The sequence below is a fragment of the Stegostoma tigrinum genome, chromosome 17 (genome assembly GCF_030684315.1).
Source record: "Stegostoma tigrinum isolate sSteTig4 chromosome 17, sSteTig4.hap1, whole genome shotgun sequence".
In the NCBI taxonomy this organism is placed as follows: domain Eukaryota; kingdom Metazoa; phylum Chordata; class Chondrichthyes; order Orectolobiformes; family Stegostomatidae; genus Stegostoma; species Stegostoma tigrinum.
Window position 1 is genome coordinate 36,414,205 of NC_081370.1, and position 23,663 is coordinate 36,437,867.

At 40.8% G+C, this 23,663-nt stretch overlaps 1 protein-coding gene across 1 annotated transcript in view; it reads right to left on the minus strand.

Moving 5' to 3' along the window:
* The window catches only part of LOC125459503 (inositol 1,4,5-triphosphate receptor associated 2-like), a 44,212-nt gene extending 27,188 nt beyond the window's left edge, over positions 1-17,024 (minus strand). The window contains exons 1-6 of the mRNA XM_059651843.1: positions 16,990-17,024; positions 14,940-14,975; positions 13,486-13,793; positions 8,949-9,065; positions 4,299-4,479; positions 1,091-1,146 (exon numbers count right to left, since the gene is read on the minus strand). Of these exons, the coding sequence (XP_059507826.1) occupies positions 1,091-1,146; positions 4,299-4,479; positions 8,949-9,065; positions 13,486-13,777 (646 nt within the window). The 5' untranslated portion in view covers positions 13,778-13,793; positions 14,940-14,975; positions 16,990-17,024. The remainder of the gene's footprint in view (positions 1-1,090; positions 1,147-4,298; positions 4,480-8,948; positions 9,066-13,485; positions 13,794-14,939; positions 14,976-16,989) is intronic.
* Positions 17,025-23,663: the final 6,639 nt, after the last annotated feature.

Sequence of the window (23,663 nt, forward strand, 5' to 3'; positions counted from 1 at the left end):
TTGTTAACCAGTTGCTAACAGCCCCCAACTTGTCTTGCTACTGATTGATTCCCATCTTAACAAATGCGCCAAACAAGCTGGACATCTGGAAAAGTTGCCAAAGAAACCAGAGTGATCATGTGGCAGATTCAGCTGACCATTTGCTCTAAACAAGCATCAACATCGCAGGACACACTCTATAGGATGCTTCAGCACTTCAATGCTGACAGATGATAGACACCAGCAATGATGCAATGCTGCAGCAAGGACACTGTGCACTCAGGGACACAAACCCAACTCATCAACTGCACGAGGAAGAATCTCTGGTCTGGGTTTTCATTTGCTGTCAGGGCACTTGCACATTGAGTCTGCCTCAATACTCAAAGCAACCCTGCCTTGCATTGTCTTCTTTTTGCACTTTTCCTCCACAGACTGAAATAACAGGCACGTTTTACTGCTGTCATACTCTGCAGTTTATTGCTGGCACAATACCAGGAAGCTGTCATAGTTGTCAGCTGGAATTTTTTTGGATAATTAAAAATGAAGTCACTGTGTCTTAACTGCCCTCTAGAATGGGCAATAGATGCTACTTCTTTGAAACAGTTTATTAACACCTGTCTCAGTATCTGCTTTGTATGGAACAAAAACAGAAGTTGCTGGAAAAGCTCAGCAGGTCTGGAAGCATCTGTGAAGAGGAAATCAGTGTTAACGTTTTGGATCCGATGACCCTTCCTCAGAACCTGATTCAGTACTCCTGGAGAACTGCACTGTGAAATCAGCCTGGATTATACGCATCAATCTCGACAGCAGAGCTTGAATCTAGAAATTCTGAGCTGACACTGGGAAAGTAGGTTTGGTGGGGGTGAGTGGTGATGGATGCAGTTCTTTAATGAGTTGCCTGTTGTAGTGAAACTTTCCAAATTCTACAAAACCTTAAAGGAGCAGAAAAATTCTTCTGACTTCTTGCATTCTTTCATCCAGTGAGACCGTACCTATGTGAATTGGTCTACCGTATTATTTTATTCTCAGCAATCTAATTTAGAATCTTGCCATTCCTTCTTTAAATAAAAATTTCATATGAACACAGTGGCATCCGTAAAGTTTTACTTACCATCCATTGATTGAACAGAAGAATGTTCTCTCATATCTGCTTTATCATCCGATGCGCTGTAAAACAAGCATCAAAGACACTAAAAAGCATAAAGCACAGCCAAATTACGTAAAGGAGGAGCTGATAAATCTAGTGGGGAATTCAGAAGAAACTTCTTCATACAGGGAGTAGTAAGGATGTGGAACTCATTACCACGGAGAGTGGTTGAGCCAAATAGCACAGATGTACTTACGGTGATTCTGGATTAGCATATGAAGTGGAAAGGAATAGGAACTTTAGGAATAGGAATATTTTGATCCTAAGATAAAGACTCATCTGTCGAAGAATCACTGAACTTGAAATATAACTCTGTTTGCTTCCCACAGACACTGCCATTTCTGCAGCAATTTCTGCTTTTCTTTCAAATCTCTACCATTCTCAGTTTTTTTTGTTTTATTTTAGCGTATAATTAAATTGAACTTTGCAGCAGGCTTATGGGGTTGAATACCTTCCTCCTGTTCCTGAAGTTCATCGATTGTCAATAGGCTATTCAATCAAGAAAAGCTCATTATAAAATCAAGACATCCTCACGAATATTTAAACACGAACAAAAACCCTACCAGAATTTTCTGTCCAGGATCACAGGAAGTGAGATGATCTTAACTATCAGCCTCAAGACAGCTCAGTTACTGCTGCAGAAACCAGAGTTGGGTCTCAGAATCACTTAATTTTGTATGACACTGGTCCACGCTCAGCAGAATGTGTATAATTCAATCCATTGGTAGAATTCACATATGGGATTGAATTGCAACAGACCAATGAGAAAGTCCAAAAGCTTTCTGACAGCAATGAGGTCCAATCATTAATTATCAGATTGTCAATGTCTTCAAAGTTGCCAGTTCATATATAAATAATACTTTTCTTCATTGTGATCAATAGATGGACACAAGGGAAGAGACCTACTTAGGAACTCAGGAAAATACGAATTAGGAGCAGGAGTTGGCAATTCAGCTCTTCAAGCCCATTCTGCCATTTGGTGTGACTATGGCTAATTTTATCCTGGTCTCAACTCCACTTTTCTAACTTCTCCCCAAAGCCTTTTGTCCCATTTTTCATCAGAAACATAGAACATAGAAAAATACAGCACAGTACAGGCCCTTCGGCCCACAATGTTGTGCCGTGGAATAATCCTAATCCAAAAATAAAATAACCTAACCTACATTCCCCTCAATTCACTGCTATCCATGTGCATGTCCAGCAGTTGCTTAAATGTCACTAATGACTCCGCTTCCACGACTACCAGTGGCAAACTATTCCATGCGCTCACAACTCTCTGGGTGAAGAACCTCCCTCTGATATCTCCTCCCTACCTTCCTCCTAACACCTTAAAATTATGACCCCTCGTGGCAGTCAATCCTGCCCTGGGGAAAAGTCTCTGGCTATCGACTCTATCCATGCCTCTCATTACCTTGTACATATCTTTCTTGAATCTGATGATTTATTCTTCCTCTACTACACTCTGGGGCAATGAGTTCCAGAGATCCACAAATTAATTTCTCCTCATTGCAGTTTTGAACCAAACTCCTCTGTCTACGATCGCTTGTTTGAAACTGTCCCACAAGAAGAAAGATCTATTCACACCCACCTTATCAATCCCATTTTACATTTTATATACCTCAATTAAATCCCCCACCCCCATTCTTTTGAACTCGAGCAAGTACAAGCTCAAGCTATTTAAACGTTCCTCGAACAATAGCCCTTTCATCCCTGGAATAAAACTAGTGAACCTCCTCTGAACTACCTCTAGTGCTGCCACATCCTTCTTCAAGTAAGGAGAGCTAAACTGAACATAATATTCCAGGTCTGATCCCACCAATGCTTTATATAATTGTAACAAAACTTCTTTACTTTTATAATCCAGTCCTTTTGCAATAAATGCTGGGAATCCATTTGTCTAGCTTATTACAAAGAACAATCACCACCATAAACTAACTGGATTGAATGGCTTGTTTCAGTGCTTTTCTATGTAACTAGGCCTCAACATTATAAGTGGTATTCATGGTGGACACATGTGTAATCCATCCACATGACACTCTTCCTGCTTGGCTCATGAAATAGTTAATGCATTAATTTTAAACAGGTTAACCACAACAACTTGCAGCTTTAATATAATTAAATGTCACAAAGGGCTTCACAGAAGAAATTACCAGACATAATTTGAGATCAAGCCACATTAGTAAATAGCAGGCAAATAATCAAAAGTTCAACCTCAAAAAGGTATTTTCAAGGAGCATGTTAATGGGCAAGAGATCGAGAAGTGGTTCATGGAGGAAATTCTAAAGTGTGGGGGGCCAGTTCAAGGCTGAGTTACCAATCGTGAAGCGATCAATTAATGTAGAAGGCCCCGATTGCAGAAGCACAAAGCTCTGTGCTTGAAATCACAAAAATACCTGCGTTTACTTAGGTCCTTTTGCAATCTCTTGGTATCCAGAAGCATAACCCAGCCAATGGAGTGCTTCTGCGTGTAGTTTCTGCTGTGACTACAGATTGTCAGATTGAAGATTTTGCACAGCAGATACAGGGGTGATGCTAGCGAGAACTTTTATTACACAGCACAGTCATGGCCTGGAACTGCTAACTATGAGAGTCAGGGAAACAAATCTAATCAATAATTTCAAAATGAAACTTTCTGGGGACTTGATGGAAATAAATTGGCAAAGTTACGGGACTACAACAAGGGAAGGGGCTGTCTGAATTGCTTGACAGGTAACTACTGTGGACTCAAATGGTTGAATAGCCTCCTCTATGCCATAATAACACTATGGTTCCTATATAGGAAATATAGCAGAGAATTTTCACACAGAAAGCTCTGGCAAACATAAAAATGCTTGTGGCTAGATGATCCGCATTTTAAATTCTGTTTCTTGGGGGGTAAATATTGGCCAGGACATTGAAGAGAACTGCCTTACTCTTCTTCAAAATAATGCTTATGGATCTTTTATGTTCGTCTGAAAAATCAGATCAGAGTCATTGTACTGTTTCATTCGCAAGATGGAGGCTCCAATACTATATTGCTCCTTCCGTACTGCATTGGCAGCCTGGATGATGGATTTATGCCTGCAGAATTGGTTTTGAATCTACAAATTCATGAATCAGCGATAACTCCATTAACCTACTACACCACCAATGGTTTCTACTTTAAACAATAAAGAATTTTTTTCCAGGTTACCCTTTCTGACAGCAAGTTGCAATCCATCTTTTCATTGTGGAATGGAATTGTTCACAGTCAACAGCAACATCCCTTTTGTCTGGATCAAGCATGTTGTACAATATATGTAGTCCGCCAAACTTGTAGCTTTGTCCCGTCATTTCCTGCAGATAACGAATGATCACTGATGTGGAAACCTTTCCTGTTGAACAAGATGAAAAGTCCTGCTTTCACAAAATATCCTACTATAGCTCAAAAAACAGTAAAACCTATTTATAGAAAGTGCCTCATCCACTTGGAAGTACTATTCAGGAGTTATAGATATGAATGGCAAATTACAACAAGGAGCACACATGAGTTATCCAGAAATATACTCATAAGAACATTTCAATCCTCGAGCTTGTAAACCAATTACCTCATGCCTTGGTTCCATATTGCCATGTGCATAAAGAGGCGCTTCACGACCGAAGACTGGTTTTAATTTTAAGAATCTGGTTGGACTGAAGGATCTGATTCTGAGCTACGTGGCTGTGTATCTCTAAAAGCAGTATCCACAGGGAATCCAAGATGAGTGTGTTAATATTTATTGGGTCTCCAGAGGGGATGCATCTGTATTTACAGCGTGTCCCAGGGGAGGATTTTCAACATTTTACTGGGTGTTTCTGGTGTGGACATCAATACTTAAAGGGCATTCCTGAGAAGTGTGACAGACTTTTACAGACAATCCCTGGCGACTGCATCAATGTTTACAACAAATCCATTGGGAGTGCATTAACAGTTCCTGGGAACCTGACTGGGAGTGTTCCAGTATTTACGAGAGGGTCTGGGGAGTGAGTAATGTTGGTAGGGAATTAATGCACGATGTGTTAGAATTTTGAGGGGTCTCTGGGCAGTATAACAGTATCTGTAGAGAATTCAAAGAGAATGTGTCAATAATTACTGGGTGTTCCAGAGGGAATAGAGCACTATCTACGTGGGTCTCTGGGGAAGTCTGTCAGCATTTACAGCCGGTCCAGGGTGAGTCTGATGATGTTTACTCGAGTTCAGTGGGACTGTCAGTATTTACAGGGGATCTTTGTGCATGTGTCAGTATTCAAAAACATGTTCCAATGTAATGTGGTCAGGTTTACAAGGAATCACCAAGAAGTGTCCGTTGTTAGAACCATCTCCCAAGGAAATTATTAGTATTTGCCAGGACACACTCAGGATGTATTTAACAGAATGCTGTTGACGGTGTGTCATTTACATAAGATGGTCCCCACGTTTACATGTGTCTGGGGGTAGTGTGTCCGTGTAACGGATTTTCACAGAGAGACCACAGTGAGTCTCCAGTGACTGACCGTAATTTTCAGGTGTGCTCAAGGACAGTGTCAGGGTTTTGTGCCTTTTGGGAGTGTGTTCGTAATTATAAGGGATTTGTGGGGTAATGAGTCAGTATTTATAGAGAGTCCCCAGTGAGTGTGTTAGTATTTACACAGTGGGTGCAGGTGCAGCAGGGGTTGAAGAAGGCAACTGGTATGCTGGCCTTCACAGGGAGAGGATTCAGGGAGATCTTGCTGTATTTGTACAGGGCCATTGTGAGACTGTATCTGGGGTATTATGTGCAGTTTTGGTCTCCTTTATCTGAAGACGGATGTTCTGATCATCGAGGCAATGCTTTCCAGACTGATACCATGTTGGACTGACATATGAAGTAACGTTGGATTGATTAGCAGAGTATTCACTGTAGTTTTGGAAAATGAGGGTGGATCTCATGGAAATGTATAAAATTCTAACAGGTCTAGACATTAGTAACAGGGAAGAACAATATCCCCATTGACCAAAGAATGTGGAAACAAGGCAGGTGTGCATGCTGGAATGGATAGAGATAGAGGAAGCTGATGTGCTGAAAATTTTGTCCAACATTAAGATTGACAAGTCGCCAGGCCCGGACCAGATTTGTCCTCGGCTGCTTTGGGAAGCGAGAAATGAAATTGCTTCGCCACTTGCGAAGATCTTTGCATCTTCGCTCTCCACTGGAGTCGTACCTGAGGACTGGAGAGAGGCAAATGTAATTCCTCTCTTCAAGAAAGGAAATAGGGAAATCCCCGGCAATTACAGACCAGTAAGCCTCACGTCTGTCGTCTGCAAGGTGTTAGAAAGGATTCTGAGGGATAGGATTTATGACCATCTGGAAGAGCATGGCTTGATCAAATACAGTCAACACGGCTTTGTGAGGGGTAGGTCATGCCTCACAAACCTTATCGAGTTTTTTGAGGATGTGACTAGAAAAGTTGATGAGGGTCGAGCTGTGGATGTGGTGTATATGGACTTCAGTAAGGCATTTGATAAGGTTCCCCATGGTGGTAGGCTCATTCAGAAGGTCAGGAGGAATGGTAGGCTCATTCAGAAGGTCAGAAGGAGGGGAACTTAGCTGCTTGGATACAGAATTGGCTGGCCAACAGAAGACAGCGAGTGGTAGTAGAAGGAAAATATTCTGCTTGGAAGTCAGTGGTGAGTGGGGTTCCACAGGGCTCTGTCCTTGGGCCTCTACTGTTTGTAATTTTTATTAATGACTTGGATGAGGGGATTGAAGGATGGGTCAGCAAGTTTGCAGATGACACAAAGGGTTGGAGGTGTCATTGACAGTATAGAGGACTGTTGGCAGCTGCAGCGGGACATTGACAGGATGCAGAGATGGGCTGAGAGGTGGCAGATGGAGTTCAACCTGGATAAATGCAAGGTGATGCATTTTGGAAGGTCGAATTTGAAAGCTGAGTACAGGATTAAGGATAGGATTCTTGGCAGTGTGGAGGAACAGAGGGATCTTGGTGTGCAGATACATAGATCCCTTAAAATAGACACCCAAGTGGACAGGGTTGTTAAGAAAGCATATGGTGTTTTGGCTTTCATTAACAGGGGGATTGAGTTTAAGAGTCGTGAGATCTTGTTGCAGCTCTATAAAACTTTGGTTAGACCGCACTTGGAATACTGCGTCCAGTTCTGGTCGCCGTATTATAGGAAAGATGTGGATGGTTTGGAGAGGGTTCAGAGGAGGTTTACCAGGATGCTGCCTGGACTGGAGGGCTTATCTTATGAAGAGAGGTTGACTGAGCTCGGTCTCTTTTCATTGGGGAAAAGGACGAGGAGAGGGGATCTAATTGAGGTATACAAGATAATGAGAGGCATAGATAGAGTTGATAGCCAGAGACTATTTCCCAGGGCAGCAATGGCTAACACGAGGGGTCATAGTTTTAAGCTGGTTGGTGGAAAGTATAGAGCGGATGTCAGAGGCGGGTTCTTTACACAGAGAGTTGTGAGAGCATGGAATGCGTTGCCAGCAGCAGTTGTGGAAGCAAGGTCATTGGGGTCATTTAAGAGACTGCTGGACATGCATATGGTCACAGAAATTTGAGGGTGCATACATGAGGATCAATGGTCGGCACAACATTGTGGGCTGAAGGGCCTGTTCTGTGCTGTACTGTTCTATGTTCTATGTTCTAATATGATGCCCCCTAGTTAGGGTCGCCCCACTAGAGGAACTTATCAAGCCAACTAAATCCAATAATGGGCTTAAAAATCATAATTTCCAAGATGGCTGTCTGGAAGAACAACTCAGCCTATTCCATGCACCTATTCTCGGTCTCCTCATATAATTATCCAATTTCTTTTTGAATGCCACACTTGAATCCGTCTCCACCACTCTGTGAGGTTGTTGTATTATTTCATAGATCTCAAAAAGGCACTGTACCTTCAAGACAACTGGATGACATCACAACATGTGATGCTTTAATATAAGAGGAGTCCATTTTACTCAGCACAGAAAGCAAGAAGATAGGCAGTCAGTTTGTTAGCCTATTAATGAGTTAGTCCAATTTAATAGCTATGAGGACACTTTTACCCCTTAATAGAGTGGTTAGTAATCAAGGGGATAGACTTAAGCTAAGGGGCAAGAGATTTAGAGGAGATTTGAGGAAATGTTTTTTTCACCCCAGAAGCTATTTGAAACCTACTGTCTGAAAGGGTGATAGAGGCAGGAATCCTCACAATACTTAAGAAGAATTTAGGATGGACACTTAAAATGCTACAGCATACAAAGTTAGAGGCCAAGAACTAGAAAACGGGATTTAGTATGAAGTTGTTGAATGAAGTATGTAGTTGTTTAATGACAGGTGCAAAAACTAATGAGTTGAAGGGCCTCTTTTTGTGCTATAATATTCTATGGATCTGAATTTCTTCACTTAGAAGGCTGCAAATCTTTGGAATTCTCTATGCTGTGCTGATGAACATTGTCACGTCAGAGAGAAATAGGATTTTGGGCACCAAGAGAATCAAATGATTTTGGAATAGGCTGGAAAAACGGATCTGACAGAGAAGATTGGCCGTGAATGTACTGAATGACACAGCCGGGTCAAGGGATATATCGCCTATTTCTGCGTCTATTGCTTGAATAGTTAAGATATTACATTCTAAGAATATTGGTTCAATTCTCAGATTATAGGTTTTTTTCTTAAAATGCCAAGAAGTCTTGATAAGTAAGCGGAGGAAGCCTGGTAGTAAAGAAGATATGAAGAAGACAGAAAAGTAAAACAGAACCAGTCATAGGGAGACAGATGGAGGGGAGAAAGAACATGACAAACATTTAATACAACTGCATCAAAAAGGAGATTTTAATACTTATAGATCATGTACCTGTGCCTTCTTTGTCACAAACTCTGAAGGTAAAGTTCAGCACATCCTCTTCAGAGCAAATATTTGCCTCTTCTTCACTTTCTGCTTCTTTTTCTGAAGGTAGAGTTTCAACGTTGCCTGTTGGAAGTTTATCACAAGTTTAAAAAATAAACAAGATGTCTGATTTGATGAACGTACTGCCTGTGAAACATTAAAGGAAGCTGCATCTCAATGCCCAGTAATGCTGTTCAAAATCATACCGTTGTGGGAGCTCGGGGACTGGAGGTGTTGTGGCTATATTATTGCATTAAAAATACAAAGACAGATGAAGAAAAACTACTAATGAACAAAAACAGAATATGAATTCAAATCCCCCGTGGTTGGGAATTAAAATCTTGCTTTGGTAAAAGTGAGCACTTAAGACTTTGGATTGCTATAAAAAATACAACTGGTGCATAACTGTCCCTTTAGAGAATTTAATCTGCCATTCTTAATCAGTTTAGGTCTATATGTAACTCTAATCCCATATACACCAATGCAGTTGACTGTTAACTGCCCTGACTCCATCCACAATGCCAAATGTCTCACTCCCAGTTCATAATATTCCATTACTGCTCCAACCATCTAATCACAAGAGGAAATCTAGGGTTGGTGAGTGATAATGGGAACTGCAGATGCTGGAGAATCCAAGATAATAAACTGTGAGGCTGGATGAACACAGCAGGCCCAACAGCATCTCAGGAGCACAAAAGCTGACGTTTCGGGCCTAGACCCTTCATCAGAGACGGGGATGGGGTGAGGGTTCTGGAATAAATAGGGAGAGAGGGGGAGGCGGACCGAAGATGGAGAGAAAAGAAGATAGGTGGAGAGAGTATAGGTGGGGAGGTAGGGAGGGGTTAGGTCAGTCCAGGGAAGATGGACAGGTCAAGGAGGTGGGATGAGGTTAGTCGGTAGGAGATGGAGGTGCGGCTTGGGGTGGGAGGAAGGGATGGGTGAGAGGAAGAACAGGTTAGGGAGGCAGAGACAGGTTGGACTGGTTTTGGGATGCAGTGGGTGGAGGGGAAGAGCTGGGCTGGTTGTGTGGTGCAGTGGGGGGAGGGGACGAACTGGGCTGGTTTAGGGATGCGGTGGGGGAAGGGGAGATTTTGAAGCTGGTGAAGTCCACATTGATACCATTAGGCTGCAGGGTTCCCAAGCAGAATATGAGTTCCTCTTCCTGCAACCTCGTTCTCACACACCACCCCGCCAACCTCCGGATACAACGCATCATCCTCCGACAATTCCGCCATCTACAATCCGATGCCACCACCCAAGACATTTTTCCATCCCCACCCCTGTCTGCTTTCCGGAGAGACCACTCTCTCCGTGACTCCCTTGTTCGCTCCAAACTGCCCTCCAATCCCACCACACCCCGCACCTTCCCCTGCAACCGCAGGAAATGCTACACTTGCCCCCACACCACCTCCCTCACCCCTATCCCAGGCCCCTAGATGACATTCCACATTAAGCAGAGGTTCACCTGCACATCTGCCAATGTGGTATACTGCATCCACTGTACCCAGTGTGGCTTCCTCTACATTGGGGAAACCAAGCGGAGGCTTGGGGACCGCTTTGCAGAACACCTCCGCTCGGTTCGCAACAAACAACTGCACCTCCCAGTCGCAAACCATTTCCACTCCCCCTCCCATTCTTTAGATGACATGTCCATCATGGGCCTCCTGCAGTGCCACAATGATGCCACCCGAAGGTTGCAGGAACAGCAACTCATATTCCGCTTGGGAACCCTGCAGCCTAATGGTATCAATGTGGACTTCACCAGCTTCAAAATCTCCCCTTCCCCCACCACATCCCTAAACCAGCCCAGTTCGTCCCCTCCCCCCACTGCACCACACAACCAGCCCAGCTCTTCCCCTCCACCCACTGCATCCCAAAACCAGTCCAACCTGTCTCTGCCTCCCTAACCTGTTCTTCCTCTCACCCATCCCTTCCTCCCACCCCAAGCCGCACCTCCATCTCCTACCTACTAACCTCATCCCACCTCCTTGACCTGTCCGTCTTCCCTGGACTGACCTATCCCCTCCCTACCTATACTCTCTCCACCTATCTTCTTTTCTCTCCATCTTCAGTCCGCCTCCCCCTCTCTCCCTATTTATTCCAGAACCCTCACCCCATCCCCCTCTCTGATGAAGGGTCTAGGCCCGAAACGTCAGCTTTTGTGCTCCTGAGATGCTGTTGGGCCTGCTGTGTTCATCCAGCCTCACATTTTATTATCCAGGAAATCTAGGGTTGATGGCCCAATGACCTACGACATTTACTTCGTGAGGAATTCAAAATACAAACTCATATCCTGCCAACCAAGTCAGTGAGTAGCATTACATTTATTACAGCGGTGTATTCAAAGTTCAATTATGAACAAATTTGTTTCTCAATTAGTTGCTGTTCAAACTTACACTTTATGTAATGAAGCAACAATGGAGGTTCCCAAACTGCAACATCATTTTATTTTCTATTTTTAATTGATTGTTACTTTCAACAGGAAATTAGATAACTACTTGATAGAAAGAAATGGGGAATGAGCAAGAGATTGAACTGTAGAGATACTGGGCTTCGCAAGAGCCAGCTTAGATTTTATGCACTGAATGGCCTAATTCTGCACTGCACTATTTTACCACTCCGTGGTTTTTCAACCAGTGAAAGCCAATTGCTCTATTGAAACATATAATTTACATCCATATGGCTTATTTCAGAAAGTCTTGTGACATTTCAAAGAGCCACTGCTAGTTTGGTGATAGAACGACCATGACAAAGATAAAGTCCTATTCACATTCTCATAATAACATTGTCACATCAAAGACTGGAATGTTTCAAAAGAGCCCACCACTACCTCCATAGGAACAGGCATTAAATGTTTACTTTGCCAGGGATTCACAGAACCTGAGGAGAAACTAAGAATAAGCACTGAAATGAATCTTTGTTTAAAAAAGAAAATGCTGAAAATGCTCAAAATACTCATGCAGAGAAACAGAATCAACACTTCAGCTAATGGGAAGATTATAGACTTGAGACTAGAAATGGGTAGGTCCAGAAAAAGATTGACAGGCTGGGTCTTTTCTCTCTTGAATGACAAAAGCTATAAAAGGTCTTTAAATTATAAAAGGTTTTGATAGACTAGATACAGATAGGATGTTTCCCCTTGTGGAGAATTGCGTAATTAGAGGCCATCAATTAAGACAGACACCAAGAAATCCAAATGAGAATTCAAAGGAAACTCCTTCAACTAAAAAGTGACAAGAATGCAGCATTTGTTCCCACAGGGACAGTTGAAATGTATGGTATAATGCAATAAAAAGAAGCTAGTTTATTAGGGATCAAGAAATAGATATTTACAATTGTAGATGTAAGTAAAAGAGGAGAGGAAGAAAGTGGATCACAAAAGGTAGGCACAGTCAGATTGGGCTAAATAGCTTTTTTTGGTTATACACTACCCTATTTTGCTTCTGAACCAATTAGTCTATTCTTGTTGGTGATTTGAAGAAAGTTATCTACAAAAACCTTATTATTCAAACCGTGACATTGGAATGCCCCTGCCCTAATTTATGACTGTCATCGCTAGATCTGATTATTCTAACACACATCTGAAGATCTCCAAAACCTGATTCCATCCAAAGCTTTATTGCCCATGTCTTAACTCACAGCACGTCTATTTCCCTATCATCCCCGTGCTCTCTGATGTCATTTGTTGTAAGGCAGAAAAGTAAAACGGATGATTATCAAATCAGACAAGATCTCATTGAATGGCAGAGCAGACTTAATGAATCAAATGCCCTACTTCTGCTCCTACATATTATGGTCTAACTGAGGAGGTGCCTGCCAGTGAAGGAGCCGTTAAAATCAGCTGCACAGAAGCCAGAATTGGAGGACTACAGGGATCTTGGAGAGTTATAGTGCTGGAAGAGGTTACATAGATAGTAAGGAACAAGTAATGGGGGCACTTGGAGAGACAAGTTGAGAATTTTAAAATCGAGGCATTGATGGACTTTAATTTGCACGCATCTATTAATTAGTGATTTAAAATTGTTGCTATCTCAGTTATCAAATTACCAACTGGCAGAACTAATTTATTCTGATTAATTTTTAACTCTTTATTAGATTGTGTCTTCATCTCCTTTGATCTAAATAAGGAAGACTAATTTTCTTTTATCGGAACTGAAGTCTTACCTCTCTTTGATTACATTAGTCAATCTAGTCTGCATGCTCGCCATGTTTTTCCAGTATTCCAAAAGTTAGACAAAAGCTGAAAAGCTAACCAGTGATTGCTACAAGTTTAACATTGCCTTGTTTTTTTCTATGATCCTATTTATACAACCTTTTAGGATCTCAATGCTTTATTTCCACAGTTTTGTCAACTGCTCTTAAGAACACAAGAAATACACATGAGGAGGCCATAGAGCCTTACAAGTCTCTGACTGCTATTCAATATAAGCATAACTGATAATCTATTTCAACTTCACTTTCACTTGATCCCATGGAATCAGCTAATGGTGTCTGAGTGACTCACAGCCTTTATTGACGAAATCAATTCCTCTTCCTCCATAGACTTCACAAACTGCATCCTCTCCAGGTTTGTGTGTATTCACTAATGAGACACATTCAGTTGTGTTGGTGTCTTTGTTCATATCCACAGATGAGCAAACTGTTCCAACTCCCAATCCAGAGTCTAAACTTGTGGCAGAATTGAAGACTTGGGTATTTCTGAGTTCATTGTCAATTGCTTGGCTCCTCTGGAGAGATGGCAGATTGACACGGTAAGAGGAATATTGCACGCCATCAGACTTAACTTTGGAAGTCATTTTATTATCAGAAAACCTGCAGAAATGAATCAGGACAGCAGGATAGTTACGCAAATGGCATTTCCAAACTGTTGTAAGTTTTTGTAGCAGCAGTGTGAGCCCAGAACTATAACACTGTACAACAAGTCTAACTGGAAATGTATCAGTATTATAAATGGGACACCTACAAACCCTCACAGGACGACCATAGAACTTAAATTGGATGTAGGGGCCATGGAAGGAGTGCAGCTCTGATTCCCCAGAATAATAGTGAGGTTGAAAGATTTAAACTACAAGGGCAGGTTCAATAAACTGGGTTTATTTTCCTTAAAGGAAGTAAGTTAACACATGATCTAAAGTGAGGTGTTCAAGATTACAAGATTTGATTGGGTAGGTTGAGACTTGATTTATTATTGTCAAATGTACCAAGATACAATGAATATTGTTTTGCATGCTAACCAGACAAATCAGATCTTACCTAAGTAAATCAGAGTAATAGGAAAGAATACAGAATATTGTGTTACAGTTACAGAGAAGGGGCATAGAAAGATGAACTCTTGTAGACAGGTTCATTCATAAGACTGATAATAGCAGGGAAGAAGTTGTTGTTAAATCTGTAGGTATGTGTTTTCTAACTTTTGTATTGTCTGCCCGACGGAAGAGGGTGGAAGAGAGTATAACCAGGATGAGAGGGATCTTTGATTATGGTGGTTGTTTTCCCAAGGCAGTGGGAATTGTAGACAGAGCCGATGCAAGGATGCTGGTTTTCATGATGTATTGGGCTATGTTCGCAACTCGTAATTTCGTGCGGTCTTGAGCAGAGCAGTTGCCATACCAACAGGAACAGGAGAATGATATTTGGCTCCTTGAACATGCTTCCCTATTCACAACAGCATGGCTAGTCTTCCAACTCAACTTTCATGTCCAATACAAACATCTCTTGATTCCCCAGAGTCCAAAGATCTATCTATCTATCAAAGCTTTAAAAAAAAATTGAGATTTTTATTGTAAAGGACAATAGAACCAAAGTTGGTAGATTGAGTTAAAGTACAAATCAGCTATTATATGATTAAATATTGGAGCAGGCTAGAGAGATTGAATAACCTCCCCCCATTTCTATGGTCCAGGTTGAGAAAGACTAGATTCAATGACATAGCCTGACGATTGAAAATATTTCACTAACCTTGGGAACTCTCACAAATCGGAATATGTTGAAACCCTGGAAAAGAGTCAAAAGTAGCATACTGGATTAATACCTAACTCAAAAAGGATCGCATTTTTCACAATACATTTAGAGAATTGAGGCTTGTTTCTTCAGAAGAACATAGAATCTGGGGAAATCTGATTGAGGTCTTTAAAATAATAGAATATGTACAAAAATTCAAAATTGACAGGCCAGGGAAAAAAAAACTGATCCATAGACCCTGTCCCACACAATGACCACCACGCCATGACTAAATAATTTGTACCTTGCAGCATTGTAATTTCATGGAAGAGGCAAAGCAACAGATAAAATCCCAATCCAAAATAAGGAGAAAGAAACTCAAGCAAATTCCTTTGCAACCTGAACAACCAATTGAAATCCATTTTAACAGAACAAGAATTGACACTCATGATGTATGTGATGGGTAGGCTGTTTGAGTTATTGTTGTTAGAGAGAATCAGAAGACTGGCATTTCAGTAATGCAAATATTAAATTGGGTTAGACTATTACAAAATATTTACAACAAACAACCTAGATGAGGTTGAAAAAGGATTTGCTAGAATTACACCAGAACTGAGAGGATATAGGAGGTTGGAGTTATTTTGTCTAGTAAAAAAAGGTTGGCAGGATCTGTTGAAGGACTTTGAGGTTATGAAAGAGTTTAATTGGGTGAGACTGGTGAGGGAGACAATAACTAGGGAGTATATATACATCTAAGGCAGTCACTGATAAATCCAACAGATAATTCATGACAATAAAATGTGAGGCTGGATGAACACAGCAGGCCAAGCAGCATCTCAGGAGCACAAAAGCTGACGTTTCGGGCCTAGACCCTTCATTACAGAGTTCGTGAGACTCACTACCACCTGGACAAATAGAGTGAAAGTGAGAGATGAAGAGTGGTGGGAAGAAGCTTGTACAAAACATAAAAATCAACATAGACCAATTAGGCAGAATGATCTGTTTTTGTGCTTTCAGCATAATGTAATGTACGCACAATATATTCTCCCAAAATAAGAAATTGTTTTACCTGTTCACAGAAATAATTTGTTTAAGATACAGATAGGGCAAACTTCTACAAACACTATGGTACAATGCATAAATCGCCCATGATGTGTATATATACTTACATGCAATGTATGTTTGTTCCTTATCCATGTCTTTGTTACTTGTAGACTTAACTATTTTAACGCAGCCTGAGCTGGCCTCCCATATGCCCTCTCTGTAAACTTCAGGTCATTTAAAACTCTTCTGCCCAATTTGCATCAAGTATAGATCACCAGTTTTCTCTGTCCTGACTGATTTATAGTGGTTACCGGTAATCCATGCATCAAATTTAAAATATTCATCCTGGTTTTCAAATCCCTTAAATGACTTCACCTTTTCATGCATCTGTAATCTCCAACCCTACAATGGTCTGAAATCTCTGCACTTCTCTAATGTGGACTCTTGATCTTCCTTAATATCAATTGTCCCACCCTCAGCTGTGAAGATCCTAAGCTCTGGAATTCCCTTAATAGATTGTTCTGCCTCTGTATCTCTCTCTCTTCCTTTAAACACTTCCTAAAAGCTACGTCTTACTAAGCTATTGGTCAGCTGCCCTGATGTTGCCTTATGTGGTTTGGTATCAAATTTTGTTTCATAACACTCTCGTTTTCTGAATTGCCTTGAATATTTTATTGTTAAAATTGTTACATAACTACAAATGCTTACCCACAAAAAATTACTGATAAAGGGCTGTAAATACAACATCCGTACATCTACAGTATACACCTATGTACACATTGTATTCTTAACAGCAATATACATGTGTGCTTGAACGACCACCTGGATGTGCAAGATTACACTGATAAAGGACCACAATCTCCAACATTAACCTTGTCTTTTTATAAATGCTAATGCTGTACTTCAACTTTCCAGTATTTCATGCTCTGTACTTGAATGAATAATATAGCCACTATCATAAAATACTCAGATTACCTGGGATCCAAATATACTGGTGTACAAAATACAGATAGGTGAACAGTACCTGTTGTAAGATCTAAAGATTTCTGGAACAAAAACAGAAGTTGTTGGAAAAGCTCAGCAGGTCTGGCAGCATCTGTGAAGAAAAATCAGAGTTAACATTTCAGGTCCAGTGACCCTTCCTCACCTCTTGGTTTTAAAGATTGCTGGAGTCTGGTTTGGGAAATTACTGACACTAAGTATTTATATTGACAGAAGCAAAAACACAACGAGAAATATTAAGAGAATTTTACCTTTTACATACATTTCAGGCCATAAATGTCCAGTTCCTCTGTTAAAAAAAAACTTCAGGCTTATGATGGCAATATATTTATTCAAATTAAAATAGATTTGAGATAAATGAAATTTAGGACATTACAATTTTGATAATTTTCACTCAAACCTTCCTACTCTGGAAGATATATCAAATATTGAAAGAAAATCACTAGAAATGAAGATTACACAATTGTCGGTGAATGCTGGTGTCGTATTGAGTGAATCAAACCTTACTTCAAAACCAGCTGACAATGACAGCTCCAATCTTTTCTGTTTCAGCAAATCCATGTGTTAAAACTATCAAAGTAAATAATGGTTTCAAACCATGGGAACAGGAAGAAACCATTCAGGCCCCCTTAATACTGCTCTGTCATTTAGTAAGGTTATTGCTGATTTGTACCTTAAATGCATAACCCTTAACAACTACAAAATGTCATCAATTTCTGTTTTATATTTATCAATTGACTCCGAGCCTGAACAACATTTGGTGCAAAGAGTTCCAAATTTCCACGAAGTCTTTGAGTGAAAATGCTTCCTGATCACTCCTGAATGGTTTAGCTCATTTAATTGTGCTTCATTGCTCTGAGTTCACACCCTCCTCGCCCCATTCATCAACTCCTTTAATCATATTAAGCACTTCAATTAGTCTGCCATTTAATCATCTGATGCAGATATTTCAGATGGTTTGTAGGCTGGAGGTGGTTACAGTTGAGAGAAGATGAAAGACTTTGAATATACTTGAATTTTAAATTTGACACTTTGTCCGGTTTGGAACTTTATTGGTCAGACAGCACATGGATGATGATCTTGTAAATCCAATCTTGGTACTCCGATCTCTCTCCTAGCAGTTACATACAAATTATAACTCAGAAACCGGTAATTTGGCCCTATATAAGAAAATGGTGAGGACAGATAAGAAAAGCATTGCAATAATTGTGGATGACTTTAATCTTCAAAAAGTTTGAACAAATCAAATTGGCAAAGATAATTTTAACGATATGTTACAAAATCTATTTGGGACAGTTTCTAAGAACTGTACTGGAACTAACCAGGAAATTGGCTATTTTATTTCTGGCAATCTGTAATGACACAGGATTAATTAATGATCTCACGGAAAAGGATGTTCCAGGGATGAGAGGTCATAACATATTAGAATTTCACATTTGGTTTGATGGTGAGAAACGTGGTCTAGTGTCTTTAATTTAAATGAAGATAAATATAAAGGGATGAAGACAGAGTTGGCTAAAGTGGAAAATAGATTAAAAGGTGAAACAATGCATATGTCGTGACAAACACTTAAGAAGGCACTTTATAACTTGCATCAACTATATATTTCCATTGAGGAAACAAGGAAGCTATGAGCAGGATAAACCATCTGTGGCTTAATGAGGAAAGTAAGGATGGTATGAATTATATGAAAATGCATGCATTATTGCAAAGATTAGTGGTAGGCTGGAGATTTGTGAAACTCTTAGATTTAACAAAGTATGAGTAATAAGTAATAAAGAAGGAGAACATAGATTGTATGAGTAAACTAGAAGGAAATATAAAAGTATAAAATTTAAAAATGTATAAAGGGAGTAACTAAAGTAAATATTGTTCTTTAGTGGATTTTTAAAATTCTTTCATGGGATGTAGGTGTCGCTGGCTGGCCAGCATTTATTGCCAGTTCCTACTTTCCCTTGAGAAGGCAATGCTGAGCTGTCTTATTGAACCGCTGCAGTCCACCTGCTGTGGGTTGATCCACAATGCTGTTCCAGATGGAATTCCACAATTTTGACCCAGCGTCAGTGAAAGAACTGAGATATATTTCCAAATCAGGATGGTGAGTGCCCTGATGAGAAATTGCAGGTGATGATGTTCCCATGTATCTGTCCCCTTGTTCTTCTAAATGGACGTGGTCATGGGTTTGAAACATGCTGTCTGAGATTCTTTGATGAATTTCTGTGGTGCATCTTGCGGATAGTACACTGTTGCTACTGAGCATCAGTGATGGAGGGAGTGCTAGTGGAAGTGGTACCAATCAAGCGAGCTGCTTTGGCCTGGTTGGTGCCAAGCTTCTTGAGTGTTGGTGGAGCAGCATCCGTCCAGGAAAATAGGGAGTATTCCATCAAACTCCTGTCTTGTGTTTTTGGGGAGTCAGGAGGTGAGTTACTCGCTGCAATTTTCCTAGCCTCTGTCCTGCTTTTGTAGCCACTGTGTTTATGTGGGAAATCCAATTGTTTCTGGTCAACGGTAACCACCAGGATGTTGACAGTTGGGGATCCAAAGATGAAAACACTATTGAATGTCAAAGGGTGGTGGTTAGATTGTCTCTTATTGGTGATGGTCACAGCATAGCATTTATGGTGCAAATATTAATTGCATGAATGAGGCTAGGGAAATATGTAAAATACAGATTATGAAAAATATTTTATGTTGGAACACACTGTAGAAGGTAGAAAAAGCACTGCATTAATAAATAGTCGAAAACTTAGGAGAAAGAGAAGGAAGAATTGAATGTATCACGAGAGAAACACCACTAGACTGGCCAATGGCCTTAAAGGCTGACAAGAGCCTGGTACCCGATGGCCAGCATCTTAAAAGAAATGGTTGCAGACATAACAAATATATTGGTTGCAATCTACCAAAAATCTTCCTTTTATCCAACATCATTAAAGTAGTTGTAGTTGTCACACTGCTGTTTGTGTAAGTTTGCTGTCTATAAATGGCTGCCTCATTTCCTGCATGTCATCAATGATCTCACTTCAAAACTATGTTAATTGGCTGTAAAGTGTTTTGGAAATATCTGGTGGTTCTACAAAGCACTCTCTTTTTATTTAAAATTCCTTGGATTCTGGAACTGACCCAGCAGATTGGAATTACAACAAATATAATAGCTCGACAAGTGAAAAGAGAGAGAAAGAAAGCAGGAAGCATAAGACATTTTTCCATCCCCACCCCTGTCTGCTTTCCGGAGAGACCACTCTCTCCGTGACTCCCTTGTTTGCTCCACACTGCCCTCCAACCCCACCACACCCGGCACCTTCCCCTGCAACCGCAGGAAGTGCTACACCTGCCCCCACACCTCCTCCCTCACCCCTATCCCAGGCCCCAAGATGACATTCCACATTAAGCAAGAGGTTCACCTGCACATCTGCCAATGTGGTAATCTGCATCCACTGTACCCGGTGTGGCTTCCTCTACATTGGGGAAACCAAGCGGAGGCTTGGGGACTGCTTTGCAGAACACCTCCGCTTGGTTCGCAACAAACAACTGCACCTCCCAGTCGCAAACCATTTCCACTCCCCCTCCCATTCTTTAGATGACATGTCCATCATGGGCCTCCGGCAGTGCCACAATGATGCCACCCGAAGGTTGCAGGAACAGCAACTCATATTCCGCTTGGGAACCCTGCAGCCTAATGGTATCAATGTGGACTTCACCAGCTTCAAGATCTCCCCTTCCCCCACATCCCTAAACCAGCCCAGTTCATCCCCTTCCCCCACTGCACCACACAACCAGCCCAGCTCTTCCCCTCCACCCACTGCATCCCAAAACCAGTCCAACCTGTCTCTGCCTCCCTAACCTGTTCTTCCTCTCACCCATCCCTTCCTCCCACCCCAAGCCACACCTCCATCTCCTACCTACTAACCTCATCCCACCTCTTTGACCTGTCCGTCTTCCCTGGACTGACCTATCCCCTCCCCACCTATACTCTCTCCACCTATCTTCTTTTCTCTCCATCTTCGGTCCGCCTCCCCCTCTCTCCCTATTTATTCCAGAACCCTCACCCCATCCCCCTCTCTGATGAAGAGTCTAGGCCCGAAACGTCAGCTTTTGTGCTCCTGAGATGCTGCTGGGCCTGCTGTGTTCATCCAGCCTCACATTTTATTATCTTAGATTCTCCAGCATCTGCAGTTCCAATTATCTCTGATACAGCATTAGGTCAGTTAGTCTATATTTGTCACTGGACATACTGTAATCCATTACACATAGTAGTGGCAGGACATTTAGAAAATTATTATTATCTTTGGTTTCTCCTCATGCGCAAAGATGGCCAATTCTTGCACCTCATCTATTGTGAATTCTAAAGGAGCTGTGGAGCCTAATTGCTGAACTGCATGGCTTTTCTTAACACGAGCATGGATGAATTATCTGCTTTTATTGAAATTGCCATTTGTGTGTTTCTGCATGTGTTGTTGTTCTCAGGAAGCCAGGCCATTACTTGAAACTGGATTCCTGGTAGTTCTTTCTTATGCAATTTTTTTCTCAACTGTTGGTGGATTTGGCGCATTCCTGAGGTTCACCTTTCAGAAATCCTTGAATTTTAAATGCGGCCAACTAACTGAAGTGATGGCAAGTGTATAGGCTGTGTCCAGTGACTGTCTAATTTATTCAAACAGAATGTGCCTTTCATCACCGAGAAAGGCATATTACAGACTGAATTCAAACAGCCCTTGTCTGGAAAACCCAAATGTTGTGAGATGTGATTCAGATAGGACAACTCTTGCTGAACAATCCTGAGTGCAGTACTGGCTACATTAACAACCTATGTAAAATAATCAGTTGAATTCATGATTTATTTGCACTTACTAAAAATGACCTACTTTCAAGCATATAGTTTTTGTCTCTTCGTTGAAGGAGGGATATACTTCAAGCTCTTATGTCCATTGCAATGAGTGTAAGATATTAAAACTCAGCAACATGTTTCACTTTTAAGTGATATTCTAATATTCTAGTTGTGGCTTAACTAGAGCATTATAAAAGTTCAGCATTAACTTCCCTAATTTTGTACTTGCTTAGAAAAGCATATGGATGTTGATGGGATACTATCGGGGAATGGGTTTAGATTAGTTCACAGGTTGGCGCAACATTGAGGGCCGAAGGGCCTGTTCTGTGCTGTATTGTTCTATGTTCTATCTCTACATGTGAATTTTAAGATGCCATAACGTTTGCTAGCTGCTGTCTCACAAGTATTCAAAAGTCTATGAATCTGTATTTCCAAGGACCCTCTGTCCCTGTGTGATTTAGTCTATATTGCCTTCCCTATTACTTTACATTAAAAAAAACTCAATTCTAAATTAAATTCTATCTGTCACTTGTCTGCCAATCTCATTAGCTCATGTTGAAGTCAACTGGTACCATCCTTACTCACCAGGGACAGAATGTCTGAAATTCATCTATTTGACAGTTGTCCATTTTGATAAAATAGAAAGCACAAATAAAGAGACTACAGAATGTTGTGATGGAGGACTCTGAGCATTCTTGAACATCAAACACAAAACAAAGTTTGGAGGCAAATGGAATTTTGGGCCTTTTTTGCAAGTGGGTGGAAAATAAAATGGGGATCTGTGCTGGAACTGTACGTGGTGCTGCTGAAATGACATTTATATTTTGGTATATAGTTTTTGTCTCTTCATTGAAGGAGGGATATACTTCAATTGGAGAGAGTTCACAGAGGATTCATTAGATTGGTTCCTATGTTGAAGAGGTTGGCTTATGGGGGAAATGTTGAGTAGTTGGGATCATACTACGTGAATTTTAGAAGAGAGAGATGATCTTATTGAAACATATAACAGCTTACATTGTAGCTGCTGAGGGGCAGTTTCCTAACACTGATTTTAAATAGCTTCTCCATTAAAGATCGAGAAGAGGAAGAAATTTGTTAGTCTTACGAATTCTGTATCCCAGAGAGCTGTAGAAGCTGAATCATTGAATATACTCAAAGCTGAGACAGATTTGTAAATTGCTGGGGAAATCAACATTTAAGAATGATACTTGGACTGCAGGGGTTAATTTATGAGAAGGGATGATACAAATTAGGCCTGTTTTCTCTAGAATTTAGAAAGTTAATGGCTGATCTGATCAAAGTCTTCAAAATATTAGCAGGGAAACTATTTGCACTGGTTAGGGATTCTAGGATGAGGGGCCATTATCATTTAGGAGAGACACTAGAAAGCACTTCTACACACAAAGGATGATGCTGTCTTCTATGTACTGAAATTCCATGAGCGACATCAGTGTCATTTTCTTAGATTTCAACCAATTGAGTTTGCAATGTTTTCTGTCCATCCTATACGTGATGTCCACACCATCAGGAAGGTGAAGAATGTGGCAATGAAGATGGAGAAAAAGATAGGGCGATGATACATCCCAGTTGATTTCAGTCTTGACTTCGAAGGTTTCTTTTATATTACCATTAGTGAGAACGTGCCAGCTGAGATCTCATTGAATGGAAGAACAGATTTGAAGGATAAACAGATTTTCTCCTGTTACTATATTTCTAATGTTGGCTTTAAAAATAACTTAGGAAAAGAAACTGAACAAAAGTTTCGGAAAAATACCTAATTTCAAAGGGTGAAATATGTTATGTTATATAAAGAACAATCTCCACAATCCATATGTATATATTCCAAATTCTAGCAACGTGTCCCAGGTTTT